General features: G+C 45.1%; 1 protein-coding gene across 1 annotated transcript in view; it reads right to left on the reverse strand.

Annotated features, from left to right (window-relative positions):
- Positions 1–8232, reverse strand: part of gucy1a2 (guanylate cyclase 1, soluble, alpha 2) — a 46657-nt gene extending 38425 nt beyond the window's left edge. The window contains exons 1-3 of the mRNA XM_048265014.1: positions 7424–8232; positions 4322–4383; positions 3799–3920 (exon numbers count right to left, since the gene is read on the reverse strand). Coding sequence (XP_048120971.1) covers positions 3799–3920; positions 4322–4383; positions 7424–7654 — 415 coding nt within the window. The 5' untranslated portion in view covers positions 7655–8232. The remainder of the gene's footprint in view (positions 1–3798; positions 3921–4321; positions 4384–7423) is intronic.
- Between the last annotated feature and the right edge of the window lie 4226 nt (positions 8233–12458).

Genomic DNA, 12458 nt, shown 5'->3' on the forward strand with positions numbered 1-12458 from the left:
GAAGGTTGGATGGATACGGAAGTTAGGAGGCAAGACTTATTCTGGAGAGGTCTATGAGTCCCATGCGTTTCCCACCAGCGGAGCTAGTTGGCTAGTTCAAACGTTTGCCAACATAATAAACACTTAACTCGTGTCACACAGTTCGCCAGCAGCAACATCAATCTTATTTGTTTTCAAGTAGCAGGGAATTCAAGCCAAACCGTTGCAACTCTGCCATCAATCATTATGTTAAGTCCACCTAACGACTCTATACACGATTTCAATGGCCTGATTAAGTTTCGATTTCTGAGCTCACAAGCCAACGGAGAGTTGCTAGACTAGCCCTGGCAGCTAATTAATTTGCTGCTGCTAGGGGCGCGTCTAGATTTTTAGGCTAGGTTAGGTTGGGATGTCTGCTTTACATTGTTGACATTACTGTTAAAATGCACTTCCAGTATAGTGAGTATTGGCAAAACCGGTTATCATTTTTATGTTGAGGCGGTGGGGGTGTTGTCGGCAGCTGCTGAAAGTAACTAATAAAGTAACTTGTAATCTAACTTAATTACTTTTAAAATCAAGTAATCAGTTGTAACTAAGTTACTTTTTAAAGGAGTAATCAGTAATCAGTAATCAGATTACTTTTTCAAGGTAACTGTGGCAACACTGCATACGACACCCACGCACACGCGCGCATGCGCACACACACACATATACACACACACACACACACACACACACATGCACACAACACCGCGACGCGCGCACACACACACACACACACACACACACACACACACACACACACACACACACACACACACACACACACACACACACACACACACACACACGTCAGTGCCCACTCCCAGCTCAACAGCAGAGCAGTGAGGGGCTGGGGGATGGGGAGGACAAGCGGAGCCTGGGCCACAGATGACACCTGGGAGGCAAGAGGACTGAGAGCAGCGGCGGGCACGCCTGACATGAAACTCCAAGCTCCACGCCATTATCATGATCCTCATCATCATCACCATCATCACCATTACCACCATCATCATGATGATAATTAACACGATCTTCTTCTTCTTCTCCCATCATATCACTATCATAATCATCATAATCATCACCATCATAATCATCACCATCATCAAGATGATAATCACCATGATCTTCTTCTTCTTCTTCTTCTTCTTCTTCCTCATCAAGAGCCCAACACGTAAATGGCATGAGGTGTGTGAGAGGCGTGGCACGTGTGTGCAACCATCAGACCTCGTCTACGGACTACAACACAATAGACTAGCTGAGAATACTGTGGGGAGGCCGCAGAATCTTTCACAGACAGAGAGCGTGGTGTATCTGTGGTCTAAAGTGTGAAGTGCACTGCTAAAGGCCAGTTGTATTTATTTAACTTCAGAGGGCTCAAGGGACGTAATGTAATAAACACCAAACACGGCCTAGATTTAACCTGTTTAGACCTAGTTTCCGTTGAGAAATAAGATGATTATGTTCACAGTCAGTGCGTCTGGGAATCGTAGGGGAAATAAGGCTCCCAAGCTTATAAATCCTTTCATCCTATGCACATACATGCAGAGATGTCTACAGGAAATTTGCAGGGATGGGTCTATCTGACAGGAAAAGGGTCTCTGAGGATGAAGACTGCATCTGCAAAGAATCAAATGGCTGACAGAGCCATGTCTTCTCATCTAATACACACAACTGCACAGCGAGACATCTGCAACTCGTACCGGCTTAACCTGGACTCCTTTGTCCTCATGCATCTAATGTAATTGGAGACATCTGACATTAACATGAATAGGAGTCAGACTGTGCCCCTTCAATTGCATAACATCCATGACACACCTGTGTATTACCTTTTCCTAATGGCACTGCTGCAAAAAAATAATGATTCTGAATGTTATTTCCAGCATGCATTCTTCAGTAAATAACATCATCATAATGCATCAAATGCTCTGTTCGTCTGGTTGTAAACATTGTACCCACTGGCTGTTAGCCAAATGAACCTCTCTCCTGATTCCATACTGTCTCCATCAGACAATCAACACTTCTTTTGACGAAAGCACAGCCCTGTTGTTTTCTGGGCTACAATTACCGTCACATTAGTTGCATGTCTGACAACAGAGCCCTGAGCTGAGTGAACAGTGTCTAAACTAGACCAGCATGAGCATGGTTAGGCCCTGGCTGTTCATCTACCTGAGGGGATTGCACAGGCACATTGATAGTCATTTTTGTTGTTGATGTGATGTTGAAATGACACTCAGTCTGTTTCTTTCTACAGTGAGAATAAAGAAGTATGCACTGAAGTGAAAGAAGTGTTTGGTTCTGGGTTTGCATAAGATTGATACTAAACTGTTATTAATAATAATTCAGGTCAGAGAACACTTAACAGCTTGATTTGTGTTGTTATGATTCTATGCCCAATAACATGGGATTATATAACATCAGTATCTGTATCATAGCTACTGAAGTTGCATTTGGTTTTTTTGTTTTACATTCACTACACTCAGCTAATGAGCCTAAATTAATAGACAGGCAGACAGGGCTACAGACAAGCTGAACCAACTCCTCACATACTCAATACAGTCAGATTACAGATAACAGAAATTAGCAGTCACAGAGACATTTCACTGTTCTCAGAGCGTGTACTTTCAGACCGTTCTGAACGCAATGTAAATCCGTTTTCCTTAAGGCTTACAGAAACGTACTGCTTACAGCACCATTAAGCATGCAAATTTTAATACCCACCCACACAGACAAGGGGAACTGTCTTCCTGATTGCACTAAATCCAATCTCGATCTTCACATGGGAGTTTGTGTGTTCTTCGGCGCAATCCTGAGACATCTCGATCTTAGTGCTGATTTGTTTTTTTTCCCCAAATGTGCTCTTCCACGGCGCTTTTCGGAGGGACGGTGAGAGAGTGCTTTTGGCTCGTCGCCGCGGAATAAAATATTATTGCTCAGGCCTTGAGCGCCATGCATCAAAAACCCAAAGGTTGCGCTGCCAGCAGAAAAAAGCCCAGTGCAGCTCTCGAGGCATCTGTCCAAGCCCTCCCCTGAACAACCCTCACACACACACACACACACACACACACACACACACAGCAGAAACGAAAACGCAGCACGGCAGAGGCGACACACACAAGCACCCACACGGCACCGGATTACAAGAATGCAGAATACAGAGAGCACCAGGGGGACGTGCATCAGCCAAACAGGCCTGTGGGCTTCTGGAGGAGCATGAATGAAGGGACACGGGTTGGACATATCAGTGCTGTTTGTGTTTACTGTATTTGTGGCCTTTTCTAGAGACTGAGAGCGAGTAAGCTTGGAGACTGCAGCAGAGACAGGGGTGGACGTCATCTGTTTACAGTTTAGGTGCTTTATCATCAGTAAGGTGCAGATAAAGCACAAGTGCCCATGTGTGCCACGCACACACACACACACACACACACACACACACACACACACACACACACACACACACACACACACACACAGACAAATACACACGCACACACACACAAACACACACACACAGACAGACAAATACACACGCACACACACACACACACACACACAGACAGACAAATACACACGCACACACACACACACACACACACACACACACACACACACACACACACAGAGATACACACACACACACACACTCATGCCACACACTTGAGGGGAAATCACTCTCAGGATGTTTGAAAACTACTTGTTCTATGAAATCAGATTTAGGCTTATCAGTGCATTCCTCTCTGCTCTGCCACAGACTGATGAAGAAGTGAAGGAGGGATTTACCCAGCAGCGGAGCCATGTACTGTAGAATTCCTGAGATGTCCGCCTCTTCCCCCGAGCCCGCGTTGTCCGCATAGGGGCATTTCTCAAATGCCCACCTCTCCCCCGTCCCATCCTCTTTGCGCCTGTGAAATATGGACCAACAAACACACACACACACACACACACACACACACACACACACACACACACATACACACATATACAGACACACACAAACGAGCACAAACACAAACACAATCAATTGCAATCAATGGCAGGAAAACAGCAGTTTGAAATACAAACTGCTGTTTTCCTGTATTTCATTTGAAATACAATTTATAACACACTCACAACAGATGTGCATACACAAAGCTGTGGTCCACTTATCAAAGACAGTCAGAGAGAGAAAGAGATACAGAGAGAATCAGGGACAAAAAATACCTTGTGTAAAAAAGAGAAGGACAAAATAGAATCCTAAGCAAGGGAGCAGAGAGAAAAACAGGGAAAAGACAAACCAAATGTGAATGACTGATGTGATCTCTACCTGCTTTCACTCTGTCTGTAGTGCTCCACAGTTCTCTGCAGGGCCAGCTGAATTGTTTGAGTCTGGAAGAAAGCAAAACAAAAAATCATTACTCAGCGCAGCAAGATTTCCGGACACGCCGCTGTCCTTCTGTAAGAGGGAAATACACTCTGATGCCCGCTGTGTTCATGATTACATTTCTTCTGGTCTAAAGTAAAGGGCCCTTCAGACAGGAAATATCTCAACAGGGCTTTCAAGCTACAGCAAACGAGCTGCTGTTTAACCTGGAATGTGGAAGAAGCGTTGTAGAACACTTTCTCTCAGGTACCACACAGACACCGTCCAGTGGCACATCAACCCCCTTCTCACGCTATAGCTGGTGATTGGCCATTGCTGGACACAGCAAATCCCTCTGACTGGGTGGGGGAACAAAAACCGCAACCTGGTAATAAATAGCAAATCCAGCTTTTTCTCAAAGCCTGCTTTGGTGTGGGTCTCTGAGATGGCTTTCCCCGGGAGCCTCCAGGGCTTTGTTTAATGTGATTAACACTAATGCAACATGGAGGCCATGCCACAGGAACATTATGTGCATCGCACGCCCTCGGGGATGCCTGGAGGAGGCTGGGACCGGAACCGGAGACCCTCATGCACCACCATGAGGCTAAACGTGTGTGTGTGTGTGTGTGTGTGTGTGTGTTCGTTAGGATGCTGATCTAAGCACGGATGAAAGCAAATAATCTTTCTGGACTCTATTAGGAACAATGAAGCGGAGTGCTCCCATGAGAGTGTCCTTGTACAGGCTATTCATTCACAGTGCAGACACACACAGACAAACGCACACACACAGACACACACACACACACACACACACACACACACACACACACACACAAACGCACACACACACACACACACACACACACACACACACACACACACACACACACACACACAAATGAGACATCCGACACAAAGCACACATTCTGACATCATCAGTAACAGGCTGTGACAAACTGGAGGTGTAATGCACTTCGATTTCACGTGAGCGCATGCACACACACACACACACACATACACACAGCCAATCACTCTCTCACACACAAATAAAACCATTTACTATGTCCTAGGGGATCTGAGAAAATGTATCTCTCGAGCATTAACTCCCATCCAAACACTTAACAGAGCAATTGGCTAATGTAATTACAGTGGCTTTTCTCTTTGAAGCACTGGCCTGTGTGGACCACTCTTTAAAGAGAATAGATGGGAAGAGGCCCAGAGAAGGTTAGAGAGAGAGAAGCTTATATCTGTAATTAAACTCATAAATATATGTACATATGTACACACACACACACACACAAAAAAGTGAAAGACATCCCCATACTCAACTCTGAGAGGTTAAGACATACACACACTTACACAGACACAGACACGCACTCTATCTCCCATTCTCTTTCTTACACACACACACACACACACACACACACGGCTTGTGTCAGTGAGCAGCTGGTTGGCTGAATGCAGCCTTGAGTGCCACTCCACCTCAAAAAGGACACGATGGGCCAAGGAGTAGCACACATTCTGCCACAAGAAGTGGGGTCGGCTCAAAGGAGCAGCGTGTGTGTGTGTGTGTGTGTGTGTGTCTATTTGAAAGGAGGACCCTCATCAGGGCAAGCTCAAAGACAGGATGCCATAAATCTTGATACTAGCTGATACTGACACTGGTGTAATTTGTTTTCTATGCGTGAGGCGTCCTAAACATCATCAAAAATCATCATTTGTAGAAATAAAAAAAACTCTACCAAGTAAATTCATACAATAATGACTGAATGAAAAAGCTGACAGCATTGCAGTACTTAGGCCTGACAACGCAGTGTTATACCTCAGTCATATACATCTTCCCAGGTCCCAGCTCCTCTGCCCTATCTCCAAATGTATTTATTTTAGTTCTTCCTGGGCAGCTATGCGTGCAATACCCATGTAACAGCTGTGTCAAACAGCCGTGGCTTGGCTCTGGAGGTTATTTTTATGGCGGCTGATTGTGGGGGGTTGTTGGGTTCTTGAGGCCCTCGGAGTGCTGTCAGGTTCAAGGGGGAGAGATGCGTAAGGGGCAGACTGAGCCCCAGGCTAGGTCAGTGTGCGCTGGGGCTACGATGACCTCAGAGTCCTCGCGCTCATGAACACACATATGCACTCGTGCACACGCACACACACACTTTCCCGTACCATGGGTGTAGCATGGTAGACTCCCTCTGAACTATTATACTTACAATCTCTCTCTCTCTATCTGTCTCTCTCTCTCTATCTCTCTCTCTTTCTCACCTACACACCCACACACACAAACAAATAAACTCAGCAAGTCATTGTTGGTCCACCCTGTTACACACACACACACACACACACACACGGTTTTTCACACACAGGTAAGCTAACTGAACAGCCTCCTTCAGGTCCTTATACTTGTATTGGCCATATGGAACATGGATGAACACATTGGCACAAATAGATAGACCAAGAAGCTTAAAATGTCAGGCACAACGCTACAAGTCCTACCCTCAAAACATCGATTTTGTGTCTCTTCATGGCCTTGTTAAAGTTTAAGCATATGGTGAACCTTCACTGTGCATACCCTCTTCAAATAATTTTCATCCATAAACATCTTATCTCCAAAAGTTATGTGATCATTAATTGTAATTAAAAGCTTGTGTTAATCAACCACTCTATGTTGGTATCAGCCATGAAATAATTTAAGCTAAGTTGGAATTTGCATCCAATGAAATGCTACATTGTTTCCATAACAACACAGTTTCAATTAGTTTGAAGTAGGTTGTACACTAACAGCAAAATCACTTCAGCAGTTGTTGAAAATATAGCATAGACACTTAATTATTTGCAGTGGGAACAAAAAACCTCTACCAGAACAGCAATGACAAATTAAAAGGAATTTAAAGATACATATAGACCAATATTTATATAGGTCTTTCATCAAGAGATATTATATAATCTCAGGTTCGCATTGTGCCTGCAACACTGCAAAGCACTAGCCTGTCTCTCAGCATTCACACTGTAAACTGCATAGAACATAAGTGTGCTCGCAAGTTGCGAGCGGGCATCCGCGGTGCGTACCGTTGGTGATGTGAGCCGCCGCAAGCTTTCGCCCAGCGAATCCAGGTTGACGCGCTTTCGCCTGGTAGTCCGCTTTATACTAGCGTCCTCGAACGGACATGACAGCGTTTCCACCGGGCTTTTCCCGTTCCAGAACACCCGTGAAAAGGGACACTCTCCGTCGTCGGGGCTCTCGAGGTAGTCAGAGCCCAGGGAGCTGAACGATTCCGATGAAATCTTCCGTGAAGACATGCTGGCAGGCGAATGGAATTCATTAGATTCTCAAGTGCGAGAGATGAGGTGAACGCACAGGTAGACGTGACAGACGGAAGGGTGATGGCATGCGATCATATCGTATCCAACGCCGAGAAACTGGCTTGCGCTCCCATTCTCGGGAAATCAAGCTGTGAGCTCCAACGGCAGATGTAGATCATCAGGGGCCGTGTCTAGTGCCCAAAGGGGTTTGAAGACCTAGTTCTCTCCGCCTTGGCGCTGCACGGTGCTATTAAAGAACCGCGTAGTCTTCGGTGCCGCGACTCCTCAGACTTCTGTTGACTAAAGAAATACCACTCGTCATTTTGGCTGTCAGTTCAGTTGTCTTTGGGTGAAGGGAGAATTTGTGGCGATGGTGGTGCTGATGCGGACTCACAGCTGCTGCAGCGCGTAGGGAGGGAGAGACTGGAACAGTTGCACGCAGGCAACCCTCAACAACTCAAGAGCAGCCAACGAGGCGTACGCTGCGCTGTTCGCTCTGCCTCAGCATCACTATTCATTTTTATCCCTATCTCAGTTAGCAGCCAATCAGTTATTTTAGCTAAGGCCAAACCCTGCCCCCAACTCTCAGTCCTCCCTCTGTGATCTCAAACAGCTAAAAGACAGACAGAGAGAGAGAGAGAGAGAGAGAGAGAATCTGCAATGTGCGTAAGCGAATGCAAGCGCTAACCTTTAAACAGACAATGTAATGTGAGGACGAATAGTGATTTTTGTGTGTAAGTGTTAAAACAAATTACCAAACCATTACCAAACCATTGGACGACTTTCAAAGACAATAAGTCCTCTTTGCAAACACGAGATTTATGAAGATGAGGAATTTGTTTTATATATTTCAAATGATAATTAATCTAGGAATTATAATGCAACGGATTAGTTGCGTTTGCACGCCTGGAGGTTTAAATGATGTAATAGGCTAAACATGATATTATAATATCGGAACAATTTATAACTAGCCTATAAAGCCTAAGTCCTCCGGTTTGCACTAGATTTAGTTACCTATTCTACTTTAGCCTACTTGTCTTAGGTTCCTCTACAATGCGCGCAGATAGAAAAGCCATGAAGACAATTAGCCTAAACAAACGCATAAAACCGATAAAAGATCACAGCTAAAACATTTACTGCTGTTGGTGTACAACTATCAGGTCGTACAGCTGCAGACAAGCAGTTTACTCCGTGTATCAACCCAGGGCTCAAGGTCACGCACAGACCTCTGCACACAACAGTCATCGTCCAGGTATTCTCTAGCCGCTCATTCATCACTGATGTGTCATGTATGAATTTGTCTAGAGTTCCCGGGCCACCACAAACCTCTTTCCACAGCCACGGAGGTTGTTGCTGTAGCCTAGTACAGATGTGTGTAACAGAAATGTATGGTTTATTTGATTAAAATGTGTGTAGCCTACTATTCAAACAGGAATAAGAAAAAGCAACATATGTTTATAATTCGGCCTCGACGCGAAAACAAAACAAAATGACCTTTCTGGCGGCACAAAGAGTTCTTACCTTAGAAAAAATGTATCCAGTGGTGGCAGTGCTGAAGATGAGTAAATAAAGAGGACTACACACACCGTTACCGACATACTTCTCTGTGAAATAACCCAGAAGAGGATGTGCAGCCTACATCAAACCAATTATCATGTCATTGTTGTAAACCTAACCTTATTGATCTCATGTGTTAAATGTAGCTTAATGCTTTCGTTTAAACAATGTGATAATACATGATTTTAGTACAGTACATTTTACATTGAAAATGTATACTTAACCAATGAAAATGTAATGCAAAGTAACTATTTAGAAAATAATTCCTTAAATAGACTAATGCAGCTATACATGCATAGCACCATAACCACTATCACAAAAATATGAAGGTAAATCATCTTTTTCTTTTTTTGTATTTTTGTCTATTGTGAAGAAAGTTGCCCAGGAGCTTTTCAGTGGAATCTTTATCGTCTCTGGACAAGAAGATGAGTAACATAAGTTTGCCTTAACTTGAGATGAGACTCACATTAGTCATAAGATAAATGGGGTATGGTCACCACATTAATTCATCCATTAAATATAGACACCACAGAAATATATCAGTCATCTCTACTGAAATGACAAAGTCAAATAATTTTTTTCTGTCTCTTCTAAATACGTCTGCTCCTCTGTGCACTAGTGATTCAGCATTAAAGCACCACCTTGAAATGAGTTTGGTGCAGTAGGGAAAAAACTCCGCCTCAGCAAACTAAACGGCAGGACAGCCTGGTCCTGTGACAGAGTGCAGGCCAAGCTGAAGACAGAGAGTATCCCTGCCTCTTCTCTCCTCCTCTCTTGTCCCCTCTCCTCTCCTCCCCTCTCCTCTCCTCCTCTCTTGTCCCCTCTCCTCTCGTCTTCTCTTGTCCCCCTCCCTGTCCCTGTCCCTGCCCCACCACTCTCTCTAGACAGCCAGGCTTTTGAAGAATCCAATTAAAGCCCGTGCTTGCTGATCATTTTGGAAGCAAACAGCTTGCACACGCACGCCATGCTGTCATTATTGAAGATGCAAGACAGACTTGAACACACTGACATTGTGGGCCATTAAATGAGAGTATCTATGATGTAGGCATGTCATCTAGGTTTCACTGCTAAGTCACTCCTGGAGAGAGAGAGAGAGAGAGAGAGAGAGAGAGAGAGAGAGAGAGAGAGAGAAGGGGAGGGAGGGAGGGCACGTTCACACAGGTGCCCTTGAGGACATTGTTATCACCCCCCACCCCAATCCCATCCAACCAAATGAGTCTGACCTATTTTCAGTAAACAGCATTGTCCCTCATTACCACTCATATCATCACAGAACAGCCATGTGGCAAGCCAAAACATGGAAAGAGAGAGCAAGAGAAAGAGAGGCTGCATACTGGAGAACAGAACAGGGAAGTTTGCAAAGTAGAGCGAGACAGAAAGATGGGAAGAGATAAAGCAAGCAGGAGAAAGAGAGAGAGAGAGTTGGTGAGAAGGTGAGGATAGTATAATAGCTAATGGCCTTGTGCAGCATTGGCAAAGCTGTTAGGGCTGCTCCAAGCATACAGTTAGTGAAATGTAGCATTTTAGAAAGGAACTTTGCCTTTCTAAAACGTTCATCAGCAACAATCTCAGTCAAAATAGCATTTGGTGAAATTGTACTGCTTGCTTCAGCAGATTTAGTATCAGGCTGTTGACAGGCCCAAACCCCCCTCCACCCTGGCCTGATCTAAGACCTGGCAGCAATATATAGGCTATAAACCCTTCATCATCGTGACTGATTGGCAGTTGTGCAAGGGCTGCACAAGCGGCCTGATCAGTCAGTGAAAGGCTCCTCTAGCAATAGGCTAAGGACTGCGCATCCCAGGAGTGCTAGGTAGGTTTCCAGACCTCACCTCTGCAGCAGCACACACAAAATAAATAAAATAAAATAAAATAAATAAATAAATGTATCTGCCAATTCAGCACTGTACTTACCCTGGGCAGACCAGATAAACTCACGGCCAACTGCGGCTCTGTTCTGCTCAGTGGTCAGTGAGATCTCCTGTGAGCCGGTGAAAGGACAAGACACGATCGGTTGTTGTTGTTCCTGGTACTTACCCCCAGATTGGCTTACCCATAAATCAACGCTGCGTGGGGTTGGGAGGTGTTCCCCTGCAGTCCGTGCTGGTCGAGTGGGGGCCGTCGGTAGAGTCCGTGCTATTCTGGGCAACACCAGGTGAGACCCCTCCATAAACACAATCAGCATTCTTTTGAGCCAAAGCAGAACACCCCGGCTGGAAATATATAAATGTCTGTGTGTTTGTCTCCATATATGGGCGGTGATGATTATATGTAGATATATAATCATGTATAGGTCATACTGCAATCAAGGATACAAGGATACAAGGAAGTTTATTGTCACATGCATATAGTTACTGGAAGTAAGAAATGCAGTGAAATTATGTCTGGTGTCAGCCTATTTGTGTATTAATGGGGGGGGGGGGGGGTAAAAAGTGCAGTAGAAGAGGGGTTTAGTAGATTAAGTGGCAAGGGCTGCATAAAAAAAAAAGGGGAGGATTGGGATTGGGTGGGGGGCACCAACAAGGAGCACCCAAGAGCAACAGGGGCAAGGAAAACTCCCTTACCAAGGAAGAAACCTTGGGCAGATCCACGGCTCAAGGGGCTAACCCAACTGCCAGGGTCTTGTGTGTGTGTTGGGGGATGACAGGGAGATGGGATAGTGTGCTGTGTATGTGGGGAGAGGGCAGTGTGCAATATGTGTGTTGGAGAAGCTTCCTCATGAGACAATGTGCTGTGTATTGGGGCAGTGTGCTGTAAGTATGTTGGGGATGTGTGTTGAGAAGCTTCTGATGAAATAATGTGCTGTGTATGTTAGGGGCAGGGACTTACTATTGCAAGCAGAGTACTGTATGTAATGTATGTGAGTGATGACAGTGAAGATGTGTGTGTGGGCGGGAGGGGAGTGGAGCAGTGACTGTGTGTGTGTGTGTGTGTGGGTAGGTGGGGGCAGTGTGCTGTAAGTATGTAGAGGATGTGTGTTGGAGAAGATCCTGAAGACAATGTGCTGTGTATGTGGGGGCAGTGTGCAGCAGCATGTAGAGGAGGCTTACTGTAGCAAGCAGTGTGCTGTATGTATGTGAAGTGATGACAGTGATGATGTAAAAGTGTGTGTTGGGGGGGGGTGGGGGAGTGGGGGTGGGGGGGCAGAAAGGCTAGGCAATCAAGGACATGGGTAGATGGAGGAGAAATCAAAAAATAATAAATAAAAGTGTGCAAATGTTGGAGAAAGTCAGATATGTGTGTG

Source organism: Alosa alosa, chromosome 15 (assembly GCF_017589495.1).
Source record: "Alosa alosa isolate M-15738 ecotype Scorff River chromosome 15, AALO_Geno_1.1, whole genome shotgun sequence".
NCBI lineage: Eukaryota > Metazoa > Chordata > Actinopteri > Clupeiformes > Clupeidae > Alosa > Alosa alosa.